At 51.3% G+C, this 26,168-nt stretch overlaps 8 protein-coding genes across 8 annotated transcripts; 4 read left to right on the top strand and 4 right to left on the bottom strand.

Moving 5' to 3' along the window:
- Nucleotides 1-470: 470 nt before the first annotated feature.
- Nucleotides 471-1,403, bottom strand: BU26DRAFT_158610 (uncharacterized protein). Its single transcript, XM_033820099.1, has one exon. It carries the CDS (start codon nucleotides 1,290-1,292, stop codon nucleotides 675-677), a length of 618 nt encoding a protein of 205 aa, XP_033677300.1. The 5' UTR covers nucleotides 1,293-1,403; the 3' UTR covers nucleotides 471-674.
- Nucleotides 1,404-1,757: 354 nt separating this feature from the next.
- On the top strand, nucleotides 1,758-3,674 carry BU26DRAFT_584494 (uncharacterized protein; the record flags this gene model as incomplete). The annotated part of the gene is made up of 6 exons (XM_033834599.1): nucleotides 1,758-1,844; nucleotides 1,907-2,215; nucleotides 2,265-2,470; nucleotides 2,535-2,735; nucleotides 2,799-3,105; nucleotides 3,222-3,674. The coding sequence occupies 6 exons, from the start codon at nucleotides 1,758-1,760 to the stop codon at nucleotides 3,672-3,674; spliced, it is 1,563 nt and encodes a 520-aa protein (XP_033677301.1).
- A 1,014-nt stretch (nucleotides 3,675-4,688) lies between these two features.
- BU26DRAFT_584497 (uncharacterized protein) lies at nucleotides 4,689-6,173 on the bottom strand (the record flags this gene model as incomplete). The annotated part of the gene is made up of 1 exon (XM_033834600.1): nucleotides 4,689-6,173. The coding sequence occupies one exon, from the start codon at nucleotides 6,171-6,173 to the stop codon at nucleotides 4,689-4,691; it is 1,485 nt and encodes a 494-aa protein (XP_033677302.1).
- A 457-nt stretch (nucleotides 6,174-6,630) lies between these two features.
- On the top strand, nucleotides 6,631-8,443 carry BU26DRAFT_570981 (uncharacterized protein; the record flags this gene model as incomplete). The annotated part of the gene is made up of 3 exons (XM_033834087.1): nucleotides 6,631-6,986; nucleotides 7,126-7,860; nucleotides 7,912-8,443. The coding sequence occupies 3 exons, from the start codon at nucleotides 6,631-6,633 to the stop codon at nucleotides 8,441-8,443; spliced, it is 1,623 nt and encodes a 540-aa protein (XP_033677303.1).
- A 728-nt stretch (nucleotides 8,444-9,171) lies between these two features.
- On the bottom strand, nucleotides 9,172-10,578 carry BU26DRAFT_570982 (uncharacterized protein; the record flags this gene model as incomplete). The annotated part of the gene is made up of 3 exons (XM_033834088.1): nucleotides 9,172-10,003; nucleotides 10,059-10,274; nucleotides 10,349-10,578. 3 exons carry the CDS (start codon nucleotides 10,576-10,578, stop codon nucleotides 9,172-9,174), a joined length of 1,278 nt encoding a protein of 425 aa, XP_033677304.1.
- Nucleotides 10,579-11,426: 848 nt separating this feature from the next.
- On the top strand, nucleotides 11,427-16,951 carry BU26DRAFT_610196 (ABC transporter). Its single transcript, XM_033835976.1, has 3 exons — nucleotides 11,427-11,976; nucleotides 12,022-14,316; nucleotides 14,379-16,951. The coding sequence occupies exons 1-3, from the start codon at nucleotides 11,852-11,854 to the stop codon at nucleotides 16,582-16,584; spliced, it is 4,626 nt and encodes a 1,541-aa protein (XP_033677305.1). The 5' UTR covers nucleotides 11,427-11,851; the 3' UTR covers nucleotides 16,585-16,951.
- Nucleotides 16,952-18,389: 1,438 nt separating this feature from the next.
- On the top strand, nucleotides 18,390-19,013 carry BU26DRAFT_510712 (uncharacterized protein; the record flags this gene model as incomplete). Its single annotated transcript, XM_033827251.1, has 1 exon — nucleotides 18,390-19,013. One exon carries the CDS (start codon nucleotides 18,390-18,392, stop codon nucleotides 19,011-19,013), a length of 624 nt encoding a protein of 207 aa, XP_033677306.1.
- Nucleotides 19,014-22,405: 3,392 nt separating this feature from the next.
- On the bottom strand, nucleotides 22,406-23,190 carry BU26DRAFT_467509 (HET-domain-containing protein; the record flags this gene model as incomplete). The annotated part of the gene is made up of 2 exons (XM_033825262.1): nucleotides 22,406-22,910; nucleotides 22,964-23,190. Coding segments are annotated over 2 exons (732 nt in total), but the record flags the coding sequence as incomplete, so codon positions are not given.
- Nucleotides 23,191-26,168: the final 2,978 nt, after the last annotated feature.

Consider the following 26,168-nt stretch of genomic DNA (forward strand, 5'->3'; position numbering starts at 1 on the left):
TCAGATCCATCTTGACTTTCGCTATTCTGATGCTTAGAAGAGACCGTGCAACGCTCAGCCTTGCCGCTTCCTGCTGTCTCATTCACTCTCGGCAGAGCAAAGAGCGAAATCTGCTGCAGATGCCGAGATACATGACTCTTCAACCTTCTCGAGTATCGCATGCAGAGGTTGCAAGTGCCTTCACTGCTTCTGGAAGGACGCCGAAATATATCCTTGAATAGATCAAACTGCTTATGATCTAGACCATAGTTGTGGTCACTCTTCATGTGGACTAGAAAGTCGCGTTCAGAATCATACTCGGGGTGGGCATCGGTGTTGCAGAACCATTTCGTTCTGTGATGTTGGGCTTCGTGTTTCCACCACGTGTCTTTACTCTCGAAAAAGTGGTCATATAGGGTGCAATCCCCATATGTGCAAACGTATGGCTGGAGATCTTCAAAGATATGTTTCTTCCATTTGCGTTCAGTAGTAATCGTCTTGGTGATTAGGCAGTAAGGGCATTCGAACCGGACCTGCTCGGTTCCATCGGGGCCTTTTGGGCGGGCCGGCACTTTTATTGGTAAATCGTTCCCTGCGAAGCTGGACGCGACAGAGGAGTTCGACTCGACAAGTGAAGATGCGTAGATCTCAGTTGGGTCAAGATTTTCCTGCGGACCTACAAGCGTATCGCCAAGTCAGAAGGTAGTAGCCTTGGAGCGTAGAGAAAAGAGGCTGCTTGCCGCTTGGCTAGAGGCCGTAAGACTAAGCGTCTTTTTGAGGAAAGTGGTCTGGTTTGCTTCTGGTTTTGGATTAGGCTGAACACGACCCGTCTCTAGACTCTGATGGTGTGCTTCTCTGTAGTATAGGATTTGACGGCGGCGCGTAATCATCTTTCCTAGTCGAGTGGCCAGGTCTGAATTGATGGTGGGGAACTTTTCTTTGACATGCATGACATCGAAATGCTGATAGCATGAAGAATCGATAGAAGTCCTGTGCTTGAGGCGGTCGAGAGGTGCTGGCTTGCGGACGGGAATCCGGTACAGACAGGCAATTGTCAGCTTGATGGATTCTAGCAAGCGGGGTATCTCTGCATTAGGTGTTCGGCGAAGCACCACGGTGGGATTCAATGGTATAGCATCGCTCATAATTGGTGTGGGTCTTCTGGGGTTGTCCAAAGTATGTGCTGTCGGCGCCATATCACCACTCTGCCCAGCGGTTTCATGATCCCGGCTGGAGTCGGAAGAGATCTCCCAGGGCGAATCTTCGGATTCTTGGTCCTCGTATCCATCTTCAGAGGTTGAGGTGGTTATCATTTCATCATCGGATTCCTCACGGTGTTCTTCGAAGGGCTCGCGCTCGTTGCGGCCCTCGAAAGCTTGTTATCCAGTGTCTGGAGCAGGCCGAGCAACTGGTCCTTGAAGAATGACGCCTCTCTCAGCCGGTAGTCAAGTGAGATCTCGTACCGCTTTCCAACATGTGGAGCACCAGTGTTGCCTGCCCATACTTTGTATTTGTCGAATTCTTCCTCAATGATTTTCAGCGGCAGCTGATCCTGGAAATCGCGGACGGGGTGGTGAAGGGCATTGAGGAGATTGTCAAACGCGATATAACAGTTTGCATGGCCATCTGAGACGAGTCTCGCCATGGATGTGATGTCAAATGTATGAGAAATGCGAAGAAAGACTGGATTCGAGAATATGAGGCCAGGAAATTAGTTCATGAGGGAGGCAGGTGACCGTGCGGGGTAAGCCGAAAGCGGTTAGCGGTTGGGGCCGAGGATGCCGCAACCCGGCTGCGAGCTCGCGGGTGTCATACTTGGGTCGGTGCCGCTCGTCATCAGTGCGCTGGAGCATTACAGGGAAGGTGTAAGCGCCGTGCTTTTCGCGTGCATCCAGGGAACGGTCTTACAAGGCTGACCTCTGTCTAGCTTGCCGTCATGAAAAATATGCGGGACTACGAGGATGTATTCAACGACATCCAGAGCCAATTTGGAGCTTCCGTGAGTATCTACATGAATTCTTGCTACCAGCTACTTGGCCCACTCAATTTGCCGGATCAACAAGTAATCCAACTGTTGGAGCAGCGACGCAAAGCCGCCTGGTCGGATGCGCAGCTGCGGAGGGCGATCGAGAGTAGACTTGGGCCAAACTACAAAGCGTACGTATCGCTCATGGAGAAGCTGAACAAGAGAATCGAGCTCCTCTGTAAGAAACTGAAGTTGAACGACGATCTAAAGGTAGATGTGTACACTAATCGTTCTTACCTAAACGACTAACTCGTTGCAGCCTCCATGGGTTGGAACTGATGATTCCATTGACGAAATGGCACGCAAGAAGTTCTTTAAAAGCATATGGACGAAGATAAGAGGTGGCTTCGGCTCAGCGAAGTATTCGATGCTTTTGCAGGACATCGACCGCGACATAGACAAGATCTCCAAGCTCACATCTGGAGCTATCCAGCTGGAGCCACTTCGTACTGAAAAAAAGAAGCCGTTTGCAGTCAACATACTGGTTGAACATTCGCAATCAGGCACAAAGACTATTTGAAAGTCTCAGCTTGCGCTTTTACTCTTGCACCTGCAACCACCCCCACCAGGCTAACCTACGCCTTGACCTCCGAAACGGAAACGATATTGAAGGTGGCGTCACCCGCTTTGCCTTCCTTCTGACGTTCAAGATGCCAGAATGCGTGCCCAAGGTACTCCCGTGGACTTGGAGGGACATTGAGATAGAGTCATTGCAGTTTCTGCCCCCACAGTAAGTTACACTGTACACCTTAACCTTTTCGTAGATCACTAAGCTATCTATGTAGTATCGCAGTGCCTACGCCACTTCCAGTAGGCACGCTCAAGAATACTACGCACATCGCCCCATCCGTGACCATTTCGCCATCATCAACATCTATGACACGTTCTCCGACACCAGCACTCGCGATCAGAATCGAAAACCTCTGCAAAACCCTTGTAGATGGCTCCAAGCTAGAATGTTGTCTTGGTATACTTGTAGACCATCATTGGTACCATCGTGTGTATCTGGTGACTGGACCTGGCAGCAACAACCAAATCTCGGAATCAGCATCACTGAAAGAAATAATCTGCAGAGGCAGGAAGATTGCAACAAGGCAGAAGTACGTGTCACTCCATGCCTATTCTTGAACATCAGACTGATCGTATTAGATGTACACTAGCTCTAACCCTTGCCTCCTCAATCCTCCAACTCTACGACACGCCATGGCTGCCACAGTCCTGGGGCACCAAAGATATATTCATTCTGCAAGGACACTCAGGTGACCTTCTCCCTTCCGCATACGTATCCCTGACCTTTTCCCCATCTGCCATTCAAACAGCCGCCAAACGCCGCCGTTGCGTAAAAAACGAACAAGTCTTCGCCCTCGGAGTTGCCCTCCTCGAGCTCGCTCACGGCTCGCCACTTCTCTCCCACATTACCCCTGATGACCTCAACGACGAGGGGCAACAAGACAGCATGACGGAAGTCTCCATCGCCACACGACTGGCGGACCATATCAACAAGTTCGAGAGCGAGAACTATGCAAGAGCTGTGCTACGATGTATACGATTTAATTTCGATTCTTTCAGTTTCGACTTTAAGGACAAGGAGTTTAGGGAGAAGTTTTTTGAGGGTGTTGTGGTGCCGTTGCAGGAGAACTGGGAGTTTGTGACGGGTGGGAAGTTGTGAAACGAACATGACTCTGGCTTTGGAATTTTGCGATCGCAGCGACGATATTGAGGCCTGCGCCGCTGTGAAACATGGCATGTCGCAGAAGCTCCATGTGTCCTCGATGCGGGGGATTGAACCTGCCGGCCTAGAGAAGAATTCGATTCACTCGATCGCGACGTAGCATTGGAGGTTGATACCCGAGTCCGCTGTCGAAGACCTTCTCTAAGCCATCTCCATACGCACGGCGGATGTACGGTTCTAGGGCTACCTTTAACGGCATTGTGGTTTGCGTATGAGGGGTCTTCTGTCCCATGCGTCGGTGAGCATCGTTCCGGTCGTCGTCTTTCGATTCGGATTCTTCCAATTCCGTTGGGTGAGTCCGTGTTTTACTGCGTTGTTCGGATTGCACATGGGGACTCGTCGAGTCTGCTCTAATTTCTTCGGTGTTCAACTCTTCTTCCGACATTGCGTTTGAAGTGCTTGCGTGTTGGGTGCCAACCTACCGCAATGAGAGCGCACAAACACGTAGAAGGAGACGAGAAGGAATTCGCCCACCCGACTTACTCGCTCTTCAATTCACACGAGGGATCTTAAGCTGGGACAGCGACAACCTAAGTTGAGCTTCCTCCTGTATGGAATATCAGTGCGGCAATTCACAAATGGAACCGCATCAAACATGGTCTATCACTACTAAGGCTATAAAGTCACTGTGAAAACAGAATGCGCTCTGACAATCTCGGGATGCCAAGTCACGTTCCCTCTGGCGTCGACGTGTGAACGTTGGACATGCGCGCTAAGCCAGTTCCATACTGGTCAGAACTGCTTTCTTAAGGCCTCGCTGGCCTTTAAATGCTCACCGTACTCTGTCCTCCTCACCACTCCACACATGTCTGCATCATCTGGTACATCTCCTTCACGACTCGCAAAATGCATCCTAGTTCCGCTGATACGATGCTAATGCAACGAAAACATGGTGCAGCTGTATGCCAACGAAATACAATATTTCCACGCATCCACCGAGTGAACGCCTCTTCAACAATCCCGCCCTACCCGCTCGTTGTACTCGTCAATTTTCCTTCGCTTCGGATCCCCTTCGCGCACACTCAAGCTTTCTGAAGGGTTCGGCTCCAACTCTGCGCCCTCCTCTTCAGCATAGGATTTGGCCGGTCCACCTTGCATCCAGTCTTCGATGCGCTTCCTTTTCTGGCTACAGACGCTGCCGCCTTCACCACCGTAAAAATCTGGCTCGGCACCATTGCCGTCGACATAGATTCCTGCTTCAACTGCCCGAGCTACAGCTTCATAATACGCTTCTTCGGCGAGCTTAAGCTTTCTCGTCTTTTCCTCGCCGCGCTTGACCCAGACTTGGCCGAATTCCCACTCCAGGCACTCTCGGCACATCCGACCCTTTTGCTCAATCATCCAGCTACGGAACGCTTCGTGGTAATCGTCACGATGCGAGTCGAAGGCTACTTCTGCTCGTCGGTGATCGTCTCTGCATCGTTGCAATCCCCACCACGCTTCTCGGGGATCCGGACGAGGAAAATAGTCGTAGTACTCGTTGTTGAAAGTGCTATCGGGGTCTTCGCGTAGGCTGAACTTCCAGGCATTCTTGCCTGAGACAGCCTGGGAATACGCCTCAAGATCGTTGTCTACCGTTTCGCGCCATTCAACAACCCCAAACGACGATTCTAGCTCCGAGCCTGGTATTGCTTCTCTCTGCATTGTTGGCTCTTGGAATTGCTCTTCAGGTGGGTCGCTCACAGGAAAGACACCAATCTGACCGAATGCTCGTTCAAGAATCAGGTCCGCCTCCCATTGTACCCTATCCCAATGACTATAAGCGTTGCCGAGCGTTTCTCCCAAGATTTGGCCCTGATTTTTTAGCGCCTCCTGGTCTCCTTCATTCCTTGCTATCTCATCGTCAATTAATTTTATTCCTCTTACACGCGCTTCAGCATCTACTGTCATATCCCTTTCGAGCAAGTCGCGTTCCCCCCTCCAGTTCACAATTTGGACAAAAAGCTCGTCCTCACGTTGCTCTATTGCCTCCCGTGCTTGGCCGATGCCTACTTGCATGGCGAGTAGGGTTCTCCTAGCCTGTAGGGCGGCCCTCATGCGCTCGAACAGTTCGTTGTTGATGAGTAGCGACGGACACAACTTTGATCCATCATCTACCAGATGGAACCTAACGGTTCCAGTATGGAAATCCTCCACCTGTATCTCGCCCTCCGGATACCATTCGATTAGAAGGTTTCCAGTGTTCCCGCCATCGGCTCCCAGGGCATCGACAAGCGTGAGTTGGGGTAATGCTGGTTTCCCTGGAAGCACCGTGTCAACTTCGGCGGACGCATGCTTAGTCGCGCCCGCTCGAGGGGGCCGACCCCCCAAGCCCTCGGCAAGGTTCTTCCCAACGGCACCAGGATTTCGTGGCTCCATCTTAGGCCCTGGTTCGAGTTTTATGTCGCTGTTCTCGCTGTTTTGCGTTTTCTTATTCAATATATAACCTGCAGCCATGGATAGTAATGTGATGAGACGATTGTGGCATTGTGAAGGAATATGGGACTCATTTTGCTGAAGGGTTTTTGTTTCTTATCGCGCTCCGTTTTGTTTTGTAGTTCATGGTATCGTCCTTGTTGTTGAGAGCCTTACGAACAAAGCATGATGTTTGTTTGCATGGATTACGTTTGTTCTCATTTCAAAGCATTGTTTTTGGTGTTCTCATGGAGCCATTTCGAGTGACTGAGGGCTACAACAGAGAACGTCACTGCACAATGATGGACGCTTGGAGGAAGTGAATGATTGCCTGCTGGTGCGTGCATGGCGGCGGCACGATGGATATTGCTTTCACTAGTTCGAGCGCCGGTCTGGTCGCCTCTCTACCCGCAAAAGGGCGTTGGAGGCAGCTCATAATATTCGTCTTAGTCTCACGACCAGGCTAACCCTACAACTTCCTTTCCGGCAACCCAACAAGATGTCGAACAGAAATGGCGTACGTACTCCCGGTGTAGGACAAGGGAACGGCAGGCAGAATGAGCGACGGGAGTCCAACCCTGGATATGTCGAATTTCCTTACCCGGATCTGCAACTGAACCCGAATGCGGGCGGGCAGTATGGATGCCCACCGCCCGGTTTCTTCCAGAATAGGGCTGAGACCGATTCAAACCAACGCCGCCAGCCGAACCACCGCAATGTCCCCAACGGCTATGGGCCGGCAGCGCTCAACCAGAATGCAAATCAGAATTATGCAAGCAACATGCAAAACCAATGGCAGAACGGCAATCAGGTAGCAGGCGGCTACTTCCCCTCTCCGTTCGGTTTGCCGTTTAGGTACGTAGGTTGCATTACGCATACTACCGACGGGCGGGTCATTGTATATGTTCCAAAGCATTCGGCAGCCAAAGCCTTGACGTGTTTCGGATATTGCTACTATCCATCTTTGTAGGGTTTACTAACGTTACTGGCGTAGTATGTTCCCCGGAATGCCTCCTGCTCTCCAGAACCTGCCCTGGAACATCCAAGCGCTCGGCCCGATGCATTATGGGAATGGAAGCATTCCCTCAACGACATTTACTCCATCAAGCTGGATGCAGGAACAAATAGAGGCAGGCGGGACTTACAAACACGATGGAGTCCACGACGGAATAAAGTCATTAAGAGAGGGCGCGAGAAAGGTCGGTCACGTCATCACAGTTCCTCACCATGAGGCATGGAGCGATCCCAACCCGGAGCGCTACAGGATCAATGGCAAGCTCGTCCCCAAACCCAACCTCGCCGACACCGACGCCGGCCCAGCATTCGCTGGCGAACACATCGGCACCGTCATTCAAACCCATACCGAGTGGGACATCGTCCTCTTGCACCATACATACCACGAGAAGGGGCTGGAATTCAAACAACACTGTCTGAACGAACACATGAACGTCAAGCTGGCGGGCGACGCGACCTACGTCAAGCAGAATCCGAACATCCCCGACGACTTCACACTTGAGCTTGACCCGCGGTCTCTCAAATTCAAGTTATCGCCGAAAGCTACAATCCGCCTCTCGGAGCCAGCCAAGGTGTGGCGCGACTGTCGGTCGAAGTTCAGGGCCTCGCACACGCCAGATTCTATTACGAAGCTGATCTTGGGTTACCGCATGTACAACGAATGGGTCATGACGCACCCCACCCTTCGCCCCTATATGGACCTCGGCCCTTGTACGTGGTTCACGATCGAACGCTCGCCGTTGCGAGACTAGTTTACGGAATCTAGCCCAACCTCCGGCAATGTCGCTAGCGTCACCCCATCGTCAAATTTGCGAGAGCAATGGGAAATGCACATTCGCCAGCTTATTGAGAAGACCAAGCAAGAGATCGAAAACCTACGTCGGGACACGATAATCCTCTCAAACGCAGCCGGGGGGATGATGGTAGAGAAGGAGGAGCACTTGCGCGGACTGGAGCAGATCCTAGGGAGCATTGCTCTCTACAGCCTCGTAGCCGCGCCGCCTTTGCCTGGACGGGCGACTACCCGCGAAGCCATTCCAGAAGGCATCCAGGAAGCCATTCCAGAACATACCCAGGATATCAAGCAAGAAGCTCCCTCAGACGCAACACCGGCACAGTCAAATACGCATGACCAACCAGCATCATCATCAGCTAACGGTCCGACCTCAGATCAAGGTGGTAACGTTGAACAAACGGAAAAGCGTGGCGAGAAGCGGTCGAATGACGATGATCCCAATAGCGAGGATGAAAGCGACGACCGCGCGCCGAAGCGACTCAAAGCCGGCCGCGAAGGCTGAATATTGCGTGCACCTGGTTTAAATCATTCGTGAATAGCTTTGCACCGTACGCCGGATGCAACGATGTTCATGGAATGAGAATATGGCCGCGTGTCATGGCCACGAGCCCAGGCGGATCTCTCTTTTCATTGGCAGCTTCGTGCCATGGTTCGCGCCGTGGTGAGCTACGCCCTCGTCATCCGCGCCCGAACCGTTCTTTTCTGTCGACTTATACTACCTGTCCGTAGTTCTGCAATACCCTATTCCCTTCTCTTAATTTTAGCGTCTTTTAAGTCCTTTTGTGCGTAGGCGGAAGCTCTGCTTTGCTATTAGTCGGCATAACCTCTATAGGTTGGTGACTTAAAACGAGAAAAAATCAATCAATCAATCTCTGCGGACAAATGGTGTATGTGTGGATTCTTTTCATGATCTCTCTCCTAAGTGAATGCTGACATGTTGCACGTTGTGCACTTGACTAACCCCCACGACTCCGTCTCTCGCAGAATGCATCTCTTGGGGGCTGAGCGCTTGCGCTAGTAGCTGAGGCCACACAGCCAACACCACTGAGTGGAACGGAGGGCGAAAAGTGGCTGAAAATATAGGTAGAAATGGCTGTGTTCATGAGCAGAGACGGGAACGCAGCAAATAGTGGATTCTCGACGAGCATCAAGTGGTACCTCAGCTTGGGCTATTGGACACACTAAGTGGCGCCGTTGCAATGCATTTTGGGAAGCAGGCGAGAGAAGCATTTAGACTCCTTGACCCAGATCAAAAAAGTCAAACAGTATACCACCCATCATCTCATCCTCACATAGCATATGATTCAAATCCTCACCATCCATAAGCGCCTCATCTTCCCGGCGTCCCTCCGAACTCCCCAGATCCCGCAGCTTATCAATCATAAGTGCAAAAACCTCCGGAAAACTCCTTGGCGGCGTCTCCTTCGCGCCCACAGCCATCACCTCTTCTAATCTCCTAGCCAACCGTCTGAACGTCTCGCGGTGATCTAGCACGCTGGACACGACTCCGGTGTCCCACGTCCCGTGCTTGACCTCTGCGAGCCGCGACAATATTAGCATTGCGTGGCCCACCTGGCCCCAGTTCGGGTAGGGTAGTGAGAGAATTGTTTGCGCTGGGAGCTCGAAGAAGAGCGAGACTAGGGATTCGATGGCGGCGAGACAGGAGAAGAGGAGGTTGGTGCGGAGCGTGGCGTAGGGAGACTGGGGTGGGAAAAGACGGTCATCGAGCGCGATCTTGTAGAGGTATAGTTGGAGCATGCGGTAGGACATTTGGAGCAAGGGAGTCTGCCGTATGTTCGATGGTAGGCCGGTTGTAGCATCTGAAACCTCCTTCTCCAGCGACGAGATGATCATCGCCAAAGGAGGGTTCATGCCGGATACGGTGTCTAGGTCTTCGCTGTATAGAATGTCTCCCACTCTCTCTACCCGTTGCTGTAAGCGCACGACATGGACAAGGTATGTGTCGTTCGGGTGGTTCGTCGCGTTTTCAAGGATCCGGCAACAGGACTCAGCGTAGTTGGTGAATCTCAGGGCCTGCATCTCTTTGAAGCAGGTTTTCGTCCTGCGATAGGGGGTGAGTTGGTGAGCGGGTAGGAAAATGAATTTGTGCAACGTACAACGAAGTTACCCAGAAAACGCCGAGGAACACTCTGCGCTCCTCCAGTGTCCGGGCAGGTTCCATGGCGACCTGAGGCCCAGCCTCTCTAAAGGCGCCTGCGGCGGTCTTTGGACGGAAATGCGGCTCTTTGTTCAGGCCGAGATCTGTGAGCATGGCGATGGCCATGTGCTGGAGAAGGAGGAGTTGGTGGCCCAGCTGGAGATGTACGTGATTCCTGGAATGTTGCGAGATCGTCAGCGGTATGCACTAGACCATGGGTACCTGCTCGGACGGAGCAAGGGTTCTTACCAAGCTATGTACAACAACAACCCCTCCAACAGCGCCAGGCTTCTTTCCGAGCGAATCAATACCGCCTGGCTGATCTCTTGCCTGACTATCCGGGCGATGCTGAGCTGCCGATGCACGTCACTCTGGCATGCAACCATCATGATGGCCATGTAGAGTACGGGCTTCTCGAGCCGGAGCTGCTCAGGGGTCACACGCCGTGATATTACCACAAAGGGAAATAGTGGAGCCATTTCGGCACGGTAAAGATTAAGTAAGTAGATTGCTTCATGGTCGGTCGGAATGGTGGTGTCCGGCGCCGGCACGGGCATCGGGCTGGGGTTGGGGGACGGTGGTAGCAGAACATGAGGGGAATGTGATGATGATGTTGAAAGCAACCGCGACACGGAGTCGACTTTGGACTCCAATCGCAGAAGATCACTACATGTTCCGTGTTAGATGCGGGGCTTGTTCGTGTACCCCGTGATGACACATACGCTCTGCTGGACTGGCCGTCCAGGAGTCTCTTATGGCAGTGGGCGCCGGGCATTTGGTTCTCGCACTCCTTGCGCAATCGCTGGCACCTTCGTCCCACACATTCAGTATTCTGCACGCGTCCACAAAGGGCAACGGAATACGAACCTCTTGCATTTCTCCGACCGCTGACCCCACTCGCATTTCACCTTGAGCTTTGCGCATGCTGTGCAGGCCTTGATCTCGCGCTTCCTGGGCGTTCTCATCATCGTTGAAATCGGCCCTCTGAGTTCCGGTCGACGACTGGTGGGCCGGTGTTTGTTTCGTCTGTCTCCACCCGCCTGCCCGCGTCCGTCCGCCGGCCTTCTTTTCAATCGGCTTTGCTAAGAACCCGGGCGTAGAAAGGAGCCATCCACGCGTTCCTGGAATACGCGTAAGGCTTATGGCCAGCGTCGATCCCTGTGGCTCCCTCTCTTGGCGGAGTCGGGTCCGGTACACCGGTTGATTGATATTCTCTCGTTTGGAGGCACCCGTCTGAGAGGCTCTGCTGACTAACGGCACGGAACTCCGACTCCGTGTCAACGCCAAGTTCCTCCTCACCACAATCCCCCAACTGACACCTTTTCGTCCGCAAGGCGCATTCGACAAGCCTCAAGAACGATGGCTGAAAGGATTAATGACGCGTATACGTCCATATTCTGCGAGAATGATCGCTGTGCACCGCCGGCCACTGCGCCCAGAGGCGGTGACGGCAAGGACAAGAAAACCTCCGCATAAATGTAGCGCGTGTAGCAGAGCCGTTGCACGCGCTATAATTCGGCTCTAAACTCTCATATTTATCTCTATTGAGCAGTTTATCGTTTCTTATCTTTTCTTGTCTCCTACCTCCTATCGCTCGAGCCAGATCAGTCCCGAGGGACGTAGGCCGCGGTACACACTTAGTTTCATCGCAGATACTAACCGCAGGTAAACTCTTTTAGCCTGCTACTCGGCCTCGCGAACGGCGGTTTCAGCCCTACCATTGTGCGATCCCTCGTACGGGCACCCCCAACCATGGCCCTTCTGCTCCGGCAGATCTGGTCCTTGTCTGCCAAGACCCTACGCATCACGCTTTGGCGGCACTGGATCTCAACGCCGCTTCGAGCTCTTGTTCTCCCGATACTCATTGTGCTTTTCCTGTAAGTGGCTCTGACCTACCTTGACCATCGAACTAATCCGTTCAGGTCTTTCACCAAGAACTTCATTTCCAAAGACTCCACGTATGGATTCGGAGAGTCCCGTCTCGTTCGACCTCTTTCCGATGTGCTTAGTACAGCATCTGGAGAGCGTAACCAAGTTATATTCGTCACTCCCTTTGCCGGTGGAGAGATTGAACGCGTGATTGAAGAAGTGGCAGCACCGTTGAGGAACTCTGGAGTGAAGATTCAGACCCTGAAAAGAGAGGAAGAGCTTCGTTCAGCATGCTTCAGCACCATACGTGGTACATCCAAATGCCTTGGGGCCGCCGTTTTCCACTCCTCTCCTTCTGAGGGCGCGAATGGAACATGGAACTATACTCTTCGTGCAGACGGTGCTCTTGGGCAGACCTTCTTCGCCGATTCGGATGTCAACGATGCCCAGGTCTACACTCTTCCCTTCCAACATGCCATTGATTTTGCCATCGCGCGCCACACTAATTCTTCGAACTCTACCGCCTTATCGGTACCGATCCACGAATACCCTTTCACGTCTAAAACAGAGGAAGAAAGGAAAGACGACAATCGAGTTCGATTCATGGACATGATCAAGGACGTACTCGCCGCTCCGTTCTACCTCGCTATGGCTTGTGTCATCTACCAGATGACTGGATTCATCGCCACCGAGCAAGAAATTGGCATGGCTCGACTCCTGGATACCATGATGCCGAATCAGAAACGTTGGCAGCCTCCGGTGGCGCGAATCCTCTCGAACCACTTCGCCTTCGACTTGCTCTACCTACCAGGATGGATTGCAGGTGGTGCAATCCTCGGTGCCATGTGCTTTCCTGCTACGACGATTATCATTCCAATCATGTTCCACGTCTTAGCGGGTCTATCAACGACCTCGTTTGCGGCTTTCGCAGCGGCATTCTTCCGAAAGGCGCAATTAAGCGGTATCATCGCAATCATTGGGGCACTGATTCTCGCCATCGTAGCTCAGCTGGTGAAATCAGGGACTGCCGTGGTCGTGATCCTGTCGCTCCTCTTTCCTCCTATGAACTACGTTTACTTCCTCGTCACCATGACACATTGGGAGAGCGACAACCGAGCGACCAATCTCGTCCAGGGTGCTCCGAATAGCTCCTTTGCAGTACCGGCCATTGTTTTCTGGGCGTTCGCCTGCATTCACGCCATCGTATACGTGGTACTGGGTGTTCTCGTCGAACGTTGGATTTATGGGACATCATCTTCGTCGCGTCAAACAGTGGTCTCTCCTTCGCCGATCGCTGTCAGCTTGAATGGCTTCACGAAAGAGTATGCTCCGGATTGGATGGCGAAAACGCTTCAGTTCTTCAACAAGGGACTGCTGGACGGTGTACTTGCGGTGGACAACCTCAATCTCCAGGCGTACCGAGGAGAAATTATGGTCCTGCTGGGTGCGAATGGAAGTGGGAAATCGACAACCCTGGACGCGATTGCCGGACAACACTCTATTTCCGCTGGCGATATCACTCTCAACTACAACAACCCACAGGAAGGCTTCGGCTACTGCCCTCAAAAGAACATTCTCTGGGATGATTTAACGGTCCGCGAGCATGTTGACATCTTCGACCGGATCAAGGCCGTCGGAAAACCTGCGACGCGTGCCGAGCAGGACAGTCTTATTGAAGCGTGTGATCTTTCGAAGAAAAAGAGCGGTCTGTCGAAGTCTCTTTCGGGTGGGCAGAAGCGCAAGCTCCAGATGGCGATGATGTTTGCAGGAGGCTCCGCCGTCTGCTGCGTTGATGAAGTATCATCTGGCGTCGATCCGCTGTCTCGCAGGAAGCTATGGGACATTCTCCTCGCTGAACGCGGTCGCCGCTCGATTATCCTCACGACGCATTTCCTTGATGAGGCAGATCTACTCGCGGATCGGATATCCATACTCTCCAAAGGCCGACTTCGAGCTGTAGGTTCCTCAGTTGAGCTAAAGGATAAGCTAGGCTCTGGCTATCGGGTACACATGCGACACGCTCCTGGTGCGCTCCAGCGACCTCCTTTGTACCGCGATGTGCTTCATACAGATCACGGCCATGAAGTTACTTACTTTCCTGGGACATCCGCGGACGCATATCGGCTCCTCAGAAGATTGGATCAGGACGGAGTGCAGAATTATGAGGTTAACGGACCAACACTGGAAGACGTCTTCTTCAAAGTCGAGGAGGAAACGCGTGCTCAAGCAAATCATCGCTCTTCGTACGACTCGGGAAAACCTTTGGTTACCTCCGACGAGGAAAAGCAAAATGCTGTGTTCGAACTGGGTAAAGGGAGACCCATTGGTCTGGTGAGACAGATGAAAGCGTAAGAGAACCCACTTCTCCAACCAGATGTTGCCGCGCTTATTTATTCTAACACATTTTCAGTCTGGTATCCAAACGCTTTCTGATTCTGTGGAGGAATCCAGCCCCTTATGTCGCACTCCTCGCCATCGCGCTTATCGCGGCGGGATGCTCGACCCTCTTTCTGAAGAACGCCCGGGTTGGCCAATGCAACCCAGAGGATGCAGTATCTTCCAACAGTCAACAGTCCGCCGTGGAGTATCAATTGGTCGCCGGGCCACAAGAGCAACTATCTGCAGCCGCGATTGAGAAGATTGCTGCAGCACCTCCAGGATCTGTCTCGGTTGTTGAGACTCTTGAGGATTTCAACTCCGCAGTATCACGCCGTTATGGCGAACTCATTCCTGGTGGCTTCTTCCTGGGCTCCGAACCTACAATCGCCTGGAAAGCGGACGGGCCAGCCCCGGTCATGGCGCATATCACGCAGAACTTATTGGATAACCTTCTCTTCAACATCACAATATCCAGTAGCTACGAGGTTCTCGACGTGCCGTTTGTGGCGGACATCAGTCAATATCTGCTGTTCATCGTCTACTTCGGACTTTCGATGGCTGTCTATCCGGCATTCATGGCCCTATATCCGACTATGGAGCGTCTCCGAGGCATAAGATCAATGCACTACAGCAACGGCGTGCGACCACTGCCTCTCTGGCTCGCCTACCTGTTCTTCGACTTCCTGTTCGTCATCGTTATTAGCTTCGTGTCGATCATCATCTTCGCCGGGATGCTAGACATTTGGTATGCGATAGGATACCTTCTTCTCGTCTTCCTCCTGTACGGTATCGCTGCTGGGCTGTACTCTTACGTCGTATCTCTATTCTCCTCGTCTCAACTAGCAGCGCTCGCTGTCACGGCGGCCACCCAAACTGTCTTCTTCCTGGCCTACTTCGTCATCTTCATGGTGGTCTACACATTCACCGAGTCGTCGAAGCAGGATTCTACCATGGACATCGCGTACTTCATTCTGGGCCTTTTCTCTCCTGTAGTCAACCTTTCACGCGCGCTCTACACCACCCTCAATGTGTTCGGAGTTTCATGTCGAGACAAGAAACTGGCTTCGTACCCGGGAGCCATTGACCTATACGGGGGACCGATCTTGTACCTCATCTTACAATCGCTCTTCCTCTTCGCCATCGTCTTCTTGAAAGAGTCCGGGACTACTTTCTCTCTGCGAAGGCCGAGGAGGAAGACAGAGCAGGAAGACATCGAGCTTGAAGCACCAATGGACCCAGTTGGCGCCACGCGATCAGGCGATGGCTTGCAGGTTCTCAACCTTCGGAAGCAGTTCAAGAAACACATTGCAGTCGACGATGTCACTTTCGGTATTCCGCCCGGCGAATGCTTTGCGCTGGTCGGCCCCAACGGTGCCGGCAAATCCACCAGTATATCGATGATCCGAGGCGACCTTCAGCCAAGCGGCCACTACAGTCAGATCTTCATCGACGGACTTTCAGCCCTGCAACATCGAGGCAAAACGCGCACCAAGCTGGGCGTTTGCCCACAAATCGATCCTCTCGACCACATGACGGTAGCCGAGCATCTCCACTTCTACGCGCAGATCCGCGGTCTAAAGAACCCTTCTGCATCCGTCCAAGCGACCATCACAGCTGTCGGCCTCGACGCATTCACGCATCGCATCGCATCCAAGCTCTCCGGCGGCAACAAGAGGAAGCTCTCCCTCGGCATCGCCCTGGTCGGTAACCCAAGCGTCTTGCTCCTCGACGAGCCCTCCTCCGGCATGGACGCAGTCAGCAAGCGCATCATGTGGCGCACTCTGTCTTCCCTCACGCCAGGCCGCTCCCTCCTCCTAACCACGCACTCGATGGAAGAAGCGGACGCGCTCGCCACCCGCGCAGGCGTCATCGCCAGCCGCATGCTCGCCCTCGGTACCATCGACGAGCTCAAATCCCGCTATGCCAACGCGTACTACGTCCACCTCGTGCATCGGCACGGCGCGCACACTAGTCCCTCTGAAATGGAGCGCATGCAAGCCTGGGTGCAGAGCGAGTTTCCTGAAGCCCGGTTTGAGGGCTGGATTGTGTATGGACAGGTCAAGTTCCGGCTTCCGCTGAGGGAGGCGGGCGGTCTAAGGAGTTTGGCGGATATCTTTGGGAAGCTGGAGGTGGCGAAGGCGGCGTTGGGTGTGGAGTACTATGGGGTTAGTACGGCGACGTTGGATCAGATTTTCTTGGAGGTGGTGGGGAGGCATAGGGTTGAGGAGGAAGGGTAGTGAGACTGCGGGAGGAGTAAGGGATGCGTTTGGGAGTACGGAATTATTTTTTGGTGATAGAGCGTAATCGGGAAGGTTTTTTTCATGATGTATTCTGTTCTGTGCTGGGTTCTTAGCGCTTATTCTTGGGCTTCGTTGTTTCACTGATATGCGTGAGGCAGGTACACATTTCTGCTACACGAACCGAAAGCCAAAAGGCGGGTACAATGAGTGCTGCCGGCGAACTGAGTGAGAAACTGCGCAAGGTAGACATACTGTTACGCGGCTGGGACTAATAGGTGCTAACTGATCACATGGGCCACTGGACCTTATGCAAGATGGAGTGTTCTGTATATACCCAGGTCGGATTTAAATGTCCTACTATGTCATACTACGCGTTATCGACACTTACGATTGTTATGGGGCATCCTTGATGTTATCTTACTTATTTAACATCATCTTATACTATGCCGTTGCAGACGGAAATTGTCGAGGAGTGGGCTTCATACCGCTTGAATCAAGGGAAAACCAAATCTAGTGAATTGAGCGCCTACCAGCGGGCGCTTAGGATGTATTCACTACCAAACTCTCAATGGCCTCCGTCTGGTTTATAAGCAATGCTGCTGCCCAGGGGCAGCACAAATACTCTGTTCTCTCATCGAACCTCGCAACTGGGTCTGAACCTTGGTTAGCTCCAGTTGTGTCATCATAACGGGTTGGGCCAAAGTTTACAGGCCCCAATATCATTCAGTGTGATACCTGGTTATGGCCGACCATCGACTGTCCAACTTCCTTGGTGGGGTTTCCAAAGCCACTCTAGGAACGCCGAATACTGGAAACAGCTTAGTTCAGCCATCAAACCGCGACCCGCAACCGACAAGATCCACAGACACTGATGTCGCGAGATAGTAAAGTTCATGATTTGCATACTTCCTCAAACGGAGATCGTACGATGCGGCGGTTGCGCAATAAAGACATGGGCGACGCTAATCCGGGAGGTCGTAACGGCGGCGCATGCTTGTGCGGCACATCTGTCAATGAAAACCAAGGGCATCCCCACCATCAAACCTTTGACTCAGCAGGTACACCTGGCTCTTCAAATCCCTACATGACCCGGGCTACGATGCAGGGTGGCCAGAGTCCAAATGGCCTTCCGTTTCCGAACTTCGCCCCTTCGGGTCAGGCGCCAAACTTCAATCTCGGTCCTGTCTTCAACGTGAATCCCTTTGGCTTCCGCCGATGAGTCAGTTTTTATCCTCCAATAACCTGGGAGGGTCGTATACGGGAAGCCAACATCAGCAGAATGTCGGCCTCTTTTCCAACGCACAATTCCAATTGGGTCCCACAATGCCCACAAATACAAACGCTGCCGTCCACTTTTGACGGTGCAGCTCGATCCAACGTGGCTACTCCGACCAACAGCGGAAACGGTGGAGGTTATGCCAGCTCGAATCCGTGGATGACCCAAGTACAATCAAGCGGGGACGGGGATTACCCATCACTCAATATGTTACCTTCCGATGCCAGCGGTACCCCCACTCGAGGACGTTGTTATAAACGTATAAAGCGCGCCATTTGGGTGGAACCAGGCGATATTATTCAGGCGGACGTTTACCAGCAATTTGACGGCGACAAAGCAGACCTTTCAGCAAAGGGTTGATTGCGGTGCACATGGCATTCACTTTCACGAGAGGCGCATCGGAGCCGTTACAGCGAAACACCTTGGGGCCAAGTATACCAAGGTGACCATGAGCATATTTTACACTTTCGACGGATATGGACTCAACGAAAAGTTTTCCTCGGCATGCCGTTAACTTGTACCGGTAATGGGACCTACCGGGCTCCGGAAGTGGAAAGACAATCACCCGAACGGCGAGTCGCCAAACCGTGAGGTTCCCATGAACGATACTCTGGTTGTAGACTCCACCGGAGGCACGTATGTTCCCAAAGACAATTGTTGCATGTCTCTGTCTGAATCTGTGACGGTCATTGCGACTTTATTTCCTGAATCAAACGATAGGGCCGTGGACATGAAGTTGAAGTACGAGTGGATGGCTTCACACACCGAAGCTCAGCGGAAAGATCTAGGCTGCGCGCCGTTTTATTGGTTGAACGGTAAGAAACCGCCCACTCCGGGATCGCCCTCAGAAGCTGCGGAACATGCACACTCTGAAGAGTCTTCATCCGAGTCCACGTGCCGTGCCGAATCTGTTGCAATATCGGTTACGGCAAAGACCCTTGAGGAGCCAGAGCAATCAAACTGTGAGAAAGCGGCAAATGAATGCGATCTCGAGGATGCTACACCAAGCTTGCCTGACGTCACCGCCGCTCAGCGATCAGTAAAACGGGCCCGTTCTCTATCCGCTGATGAGGACGGAGACTCTATCACGGCCGACGGAAAAGCTCCTGATGCCAAACGAGTAAAGACGTCGAGTTCAGATCCCGTTTAAGACGAGCAGAAGGTGAATTGAGTTGGAAATGGGACGCGCAGATGGGTACCTAGGTAGCGGGTAGGATGTAGGCCAAATGAACGCCTGCAATGCGGACGAATTTCTGGAGTAAATCAATAGCTACCAGAGATTTTGAGACAAGGCAAAGTTACGTTGCCTCCGTGCAACACTCAATGAGAAAAAGCGTAGACGTACCTAGGTGTAGTTCGAGCCATGCAGCATTCTCCCATGGAGCCGCTCTTTCAACAGTCTAATGAAGAGCTTTCAGGGAGAAGAGGCGTTCCCCGTAGTCTCGTAACTTAGTGTTGAATCGGATATAATTCTAGGTAGAAATAATATTACCAGTAAGAGTTATTCTGCATATTTGTGCCGAAAACGTGCTGATATGTGCGCCATGCTGCCAAGTTCAAAGAGAAGGCTGGCAAGGGCCGCGATATTAGTAATAAAATATATTAGGTAGCGCTAGTAAGTAGTTAAATTCTTATAGAGTAAGAATAGAAGGAGACTAGGCTATATACTAGGCTGGCACGTAACTAGAGTCGGCCCGACTAGGCTCTGAGAGGTTCCCAGCTGGATAGGCGTCACAGGCGAGGTGCAGGGAAGTGCGCCTAATAAGACACAGCAATGGAAAGAATCGACCCGATTCTTCCCGAACGTGAAATAATGGAGGGCAGTCGATCGGGCGAGGTGCAGAGAAGTGTTCGTTACACAATTGGCTTCCGGGTTTTGCACACTGCGAACCTTTTGCCCCGCACCCCCACTGTAGTGCTTGGCATGGACTTTGCCTTATTAGTCTTAGCTTTGGACAGGATTTGCCATCACAAGCGGGGAGAATGGCCAAACGACACCTGCCACACTATTGCGAGACAGAATGAGCTCTATAGATTGACTAGCTGTATGCCTAAGGCGAGCCGCCCTGGATGTAGATCGGAGTCGTGGGCCGTCGTGCGGGTCTGATGGGCGGGGAAGGGTGCGTATCTAAACGTAATGACAGGTGACGCATTGGCGGGACCGCAGTGCGCCAATGGATTAGTTGAATCCGCATCCCACCTTACTGTGTTCCTTTTCGATTGCTGCATGCTGCTTCGGTCCCCACCTTTATTTGCACGCTGCATATTTGGTACTACCGCGGAATGCCATTCCAGCCTACCGCATATCCTCTTTTCTATTCTTCTTCCAGTTCCTCCATCGCATTTCGCATTCTCTCCCGCATGCGGCATGCCGGCGCGGCCTAGATGGGATGCATCTTCAGTTCCCAAATCAACTCTAACTAATCTATTAGCGCGCTGCGATCAGCCGATACATCCTTTGTAGTGCTTTTGAATGCGCACCTCCTTCCCATTTTGACCTGCGCGACGGCCCGCGCCTATGATCCGCATCTGGGGCGCTCAGTTCGGGAAGTTCCTTGAAACTAAGTTACCTACAGAGCTCGCACCCCCTTACAAGGATGCGGCAGGTGTAGGTTAGCCCTCCCCGCCTGCGATTGGTATACCCTGTTCGAACCCAAAACTAATAAGGCAAAGGCAATGCTAAGCACTACAGGGGTTATGCGGGGTAAAAGTTTCGCAGTATAAAATCCGGAAGCTGATTTGTGCAAGCGAGTGTATTGTTCGATAGCAGCGCGACGCTGCGAACAACGGAGCTTTGATAGTGAGCTCAGAGCGTAAGCCGTCACCGTCAGCTCCCTGGAGTACGGATTCTGTTCTGATCTTGTGCCGAGTGTAGAGGAGAAGGTCTCACCCCCCACACGTCGTTCCGTACCGAGCTGCTTACGGCGCGTCTGCCTGTCTCGCTGCTGTTTCGTCGGCCATGGCCTGTACACGCTTCTCCCACGGTGCCAATTTGAACGGGTTTGATGGTTTCCAACTCCTCCATGGCTATGTCTTTGAGTGCATCCGCTACTCAATAAAGTGGCGAGCGGTGCCGTCTGAATTTTCACATTCGAAACCCATTCATGCGAAGCGGGTTGGTTTCGAGCAGGGCGTGGCCGCGTAGATGTCTGTCCACAGCTTGACTGCCCGTCTCCAGAACCAGTCTTGTGTGCTGGCGATGTGAGCCTCTGCTTCCGCTACGCTCGTTGCCACCGTGATAACGTCCCTACGATAGCTTGTGCCCCTATCCTTTGGAACCTGTCGACGGGCCCCACGAGCATGTCCTTGAAAGCGTGCATCCAGACATTGGAGGCGTAGTCCCCTGGGAACTTTTCAGTAGGGGATTTGACTAGACTGTTGAAACATAGGACTTTTTCTGTGATAAATTTGGCATTCTGTTACCGGATATATAAGGCGTCATAACTGAAAGAGCAGAAGGATTGGATCCTTTTGCTCCGGATACATTCTGGTACGTCTTCTGTATCAATTCTAGCTTTGAACCTTAGCTAAATCGCCCACGACGATATCAACCACATCAACAGTAGCAGCCGCCGGGCAACTGACAGCAGTTCTTTCGACACCAATCTTGAGATAAAAGGGTAGTCCTTCCGGGATCCAAGTTTCCTTCGGGGTCCTCATAGTATGTCTGCAAAACTCAATGTCTTCTTCATGGCCTCTGCCTACGTTGAACCATACGTACCCATCGTTAGAGTCAACCGCTTGTCGCTCCTCCCCAAAGCACACACGAATGAGAGAAACTGTCAGGAGCCCAAGTTCGGGGAGGCAACTCGATGCTCGGGAAATCTTGACGCTCCAGCCTCTTTGCCATTTCTTGTCGTGCTGGATACACCAATCAAACATCCATCCACTAAGACTGGATTCTGCTCGAACCACTGAGCAGTGACTCAAGTAATTAATGCCGTCGCGGTGATACAACTTTGCGTGTTTTAGAGCCGCAAACCTGAGACCCTGTCTGAAGAGAAAGTCCCCAGTTTGGAGCACTATTTCTCGCTCTGGTGCAACATGGACCTGCGCTCGTTGGGGAAAGGGATACTTTGCTATAGGTAGGCTTCCACGATGTAGCATCAAGTATCCTGTTCGTCCATAATTGACTGAACCCCAGCTCTTCAATGGCAGAATCAGGAGACTGTCCCTTAGCTCTTCGTGACCGCAAAGAAGCACGACTCGCCTGGTCGGACGGACTTGCACCAAGTTCGGCTGTTTCCAGTGATGTAGGAGCTTAGGCATACCTGAGATGACAGGGAGCTCGATGCGCAACTCGCGGTTAATTAGCCGAGGCAGAGCAACGTTAAGATCGTGGCCTCGGTAAAAGACCCCAGCCTCATGAGAAGGGATGAAATGACGAGAATTCCCAAAGTCCTGCGGTGACTCGGCCAGCATGCCATTCAGCAAGCTGCTTGCCTCGCTTTCGCTCCAGATTCCTGCCCCTTTGAGTTCCAACTCTCGGGTCGAATAGAGAGATAACGGAGGCGAAAGTGATTCCCATTCAACTATAGTGCCCCAGGCGAACAATGTGTGGTCATCTGGTGTGGCTTCCAGGATTTCTTTTTGGAGCCGCCGGAAGGCCTTCTTACCCTCGCCGTAGATTAATGGCATATTGATGTCGAAGATGCCTAGCAGGCAGTATGCTCTATCTTCGATCTTCGATGTATCCCTGCGGGAGGCCCACGACATTCTCTTTGCGATACTAGCATGTTGCAGATCCTTGCTTAACAAGAACTCTTCCTCGATAAGAGTTATGGACGAAAGAAGTTGCAACAGTTCAGATTTCGTTCCAAGGCTCTGCCATTCCATAGAGTAGAAGGTAACGAGACTTGGGGCGAGAAGTTCTTGAAGGGTCCAGCCTCTCGTAAACCAACGACTTTTAGACATGCTCTGTTTGATATCGTCGCTTCCAGAGACGTCAGACAAGTATGCATAGCATACTGTAGCGTTTCTATACCAGCGGAACATGGAATTGATAGCCTCGGAAAGCTCGGCGCTGCTTCTTTTGTCGATACAACATCTGCAGGCCACAGTCAGCCTTTTTTTTCGCATCTAAGGATTGGAACGAAGTACGTGTCGACCCAGACCCATTTGAGACCATCTTCCATCGCTTGATCCCGACAGTATCGGATCTTGGCGTATCCTTGCATTCTCCGAAGCTTCCCTTCTTCCATGTCTTCCCAGTCGGCAAGGGTTACTTCTTCCCCGCCCCAGGTGTGAGAGAGAATGGCGTAGGACGGGATGTCATCATCGGAAAGGAACTCCTCGATTTTTCCGCTCTCGACTTGAAGGAGGCGCATCGTGAGAGTGATGATTATTCTGATAGAAGCACTCAAGACCAAGGGGAAAGGTAAGTATATTGTCAGAGAGCATGAGTGGGAGGCGACGAGGATTCACACTATACGCACCTACGTCGCAAAAGCTCTAACAAACCCCCGTATTCCTCTGCAATGCAGGAAGAAGAGGCAAAAGCGTGGCGAGAGTCAATTGGCCAAAGATAAGCCCCCCGCCTCCTTTCGGCTACCGTATTTTATTAGCTGGCGCACGGTCTCCACCCGACGCACGATTTCTAGATACTACTACCTATAACTTTTAAAGCTATAGAGCTGTAACGTACTTTATCACCGAACCCCCCACGATTTCTTGGCAAGGAAAATCAACAAGAATCTACGAGGTTTTCTTAAATAACTAACGTACTTTATTATCGAGCCGACTATATCATCGAGCCGACCATATCATCGAGCCGACTACGATTTCTTGGCAACGAAAATCAACAAAAATCAACCCGTTTTTCTTAAAGAACTAAGCGAAACCTTAATATTTTTCTATAAAAATTTATATAACGTACTTCACAAACGAACGTGTCACACAAACGAACGACCTAAAAATGCCAAGCCCCTACTAAATGCCACCATCTCTATCATGAAGCCCTCCACAAACGCCCAATCGACTTCAGACGAATCCCGGATACAGCTTGCGCTCCAGGCTATTCAACAGGATCCAGAGCTAAGCTTGCGGCGCGCTGCAGCTCTCTATAACGTAGAGCGGGAGAAAGTCCGCCGTCGACACCACGGAGTCGCTCTACGACGCGAAAAGACACCTAATTTAACAAAGCTTACTACGAACGAAGAGCAGGCGATAGTTGAGTATATACTTAACCTAGACGCGCGAGGATTTGCCCCCCAGCTTGCTGCCGTTCGAGATATGGCTAATTAGCTGCTTACTAAGCGGGGGGGAAAGGTTGTGGGCAAGAACTGGCCAAACAACTTCGTTGCGCGCCGTCCTAAGCTTAAAACGCGGCTTAATCGCAAGTACGACTATTAGAGAGCAAAGCAAGAAGATCCTGCAATTATTCGGGCGTGGTTCGACCTAGTGGGCAATACAAAGGCGAAGTACGGCATTACTAATAAAGACACGTACAATTTCGACGAATCTGGCTTTATAATAGGAATGATATCGCCTTGGGCGGTAGTTACTAGCTCTGAGAGACGATCGCGATCAAAGGGCCTTTAACTAGGCAATCGCGAGTGGATTTCGGCGATTGTAACAGCGAGGGCAGTGGGCGACACACAGGTTCTACTATTTCTCATCGTCGCGGGCAAGAACTACCTCTTAGCGTGGTATAAAGGCAGCTAGCTACTGCGCGACTAGGTTATAGCTGTCTCCAAAAGCGGCTAGACAACAAATGAAGTTGGTATTGCGTGGTTAAAGCACTTTAACGCGCACACTAAGGGTCGCGTTGTAGGCGTGTATTGCCTGCTAATTTTAGACGGCCATGAAAGCTATAGCTCCGTCGAATTCTAGCAGTACTGCAAGAAGAACAAAATTGTGGCTCTCTGTATGCTAGTACATTCATTACACCTCCTGCAGCTACTTGATGTTGGCTGCTTCTCGCCATTAAAGGTAGCATATAGCCGCCAAGTCGAGATCCTGATGCGCAGCTATATTAACCACGTCACAAAAACCGAGTTCCTGCCCGCGTTTTACGCGGCTTTTTACGCGTTAATTACGGACGACAATATTAGGGCAGGATTCAGAGGCGCTGGCTTAGTCCCATTCAACCCGGATTCAGTAGTATCGAAGCTTGAAGTTCGATTGCGCACGCTAACACCCCCTACCAACAATGCTACTACCTAGGAGTGCAAAACACCTAGTAATCTTGTCGAAGCAAGGTCCTAATTAACCCTAATTCGATCAAAGATTACACAGCACCTTAATTCGTCGCTAACTTATATTGTTGAGTCGCTCAATCGGCTTGAGAAAGGCAATGAGCTGATAGCGCATCGGCTGGTGCTTGTGGAGTCTGAAGTCGCCCAGCTTCGAGCGGCCAACGCACAGAAAAAGGAGCGTAATTCGCGCAAAAGAAAGCGGATTCAGGAAGGGGATACCCTTACGATTAAAGCTGGCTTGCAGCTAGTCGCTCAAAGGGAGGCTGCGGATCAGAATAAGGGCAAGAAGCGGCGCGAAGGGGTGGTGGCACGCGACGGCCAGCCAGCTCAGCGACGCTGTGGACGCTGCGGTAAGCCAGGGCATAACGCGCGAACGTGCCAGGTAGTTAAAGACGATACAGATAAGTCGGATAGCTTATCCAGATTTATCTCAAGCAGCTCGGAGTCAGAGCAATCTGAATAAGATGGTGGCATTTGGTGGGGGCTTGGCATTTTTGGGTCGTTCGTTTGTGTGACACGTTCGTTTGTAAAGTACGTTAACGTACTTTATCATCGAACCGACCATATTATCGAGCCAACTACCTTTCTCTTGGCAAGGAAAATTAACGAAAATTAACTCGTTTTTCTTAAATAACTAAGCGAAACCTTAATCTTTTTCTATAAAAATTTATAAATATATTCTCTATAGTATATTACACCTTATAGTAAAGTTGTACTAAGATATATTACGTAATTAAAAAGCTATACGTATTTAACTAACTTTTAAGATAAAACCTAGTTTTCTTCTAGTAAGTACTACTATATCTCTATAATAATCTATAAAACTTATAGTATATAATATCTATAACGTAATAAAGGTTTCTAAAAAACTTTTATAGAGCTAGCTCTTCTAGGTATAGCGTAATAAGAGATAGAAGTTCGAAAAATATCTTCTTTAGAGTTTTCTCTTCTAACTATATATATATAGTTAATCTAGCTATATAAGCTTATTATTATATAAATTATAGTAGGCTTTAACTATATAGAGCTTATTACCTAATAATATAGTAGCTTTAAGTAGTTATTTAAAAGTAAAGTCTTTTTAGTAGTATAGTATAGAAAGAGAGAAA

Source organism: Trematosphaeria pertusa (assembly GCF_010094035.1).
Source record: "Trematosphaeria pertusa strain CBS 122368 unplaced genomic scaffold BU26scaffold_20, whole genome shotgun sequence".
In the NCBI taxonomy this organism is placed as follows: domain Eukaryota; kingdom Fungi; phylum Ascomycota; class Dothideomycetes; order Pleosporales; family Trematosphaeriaceae; genus Trematosphaeria; species Trematosphaeria pertusa.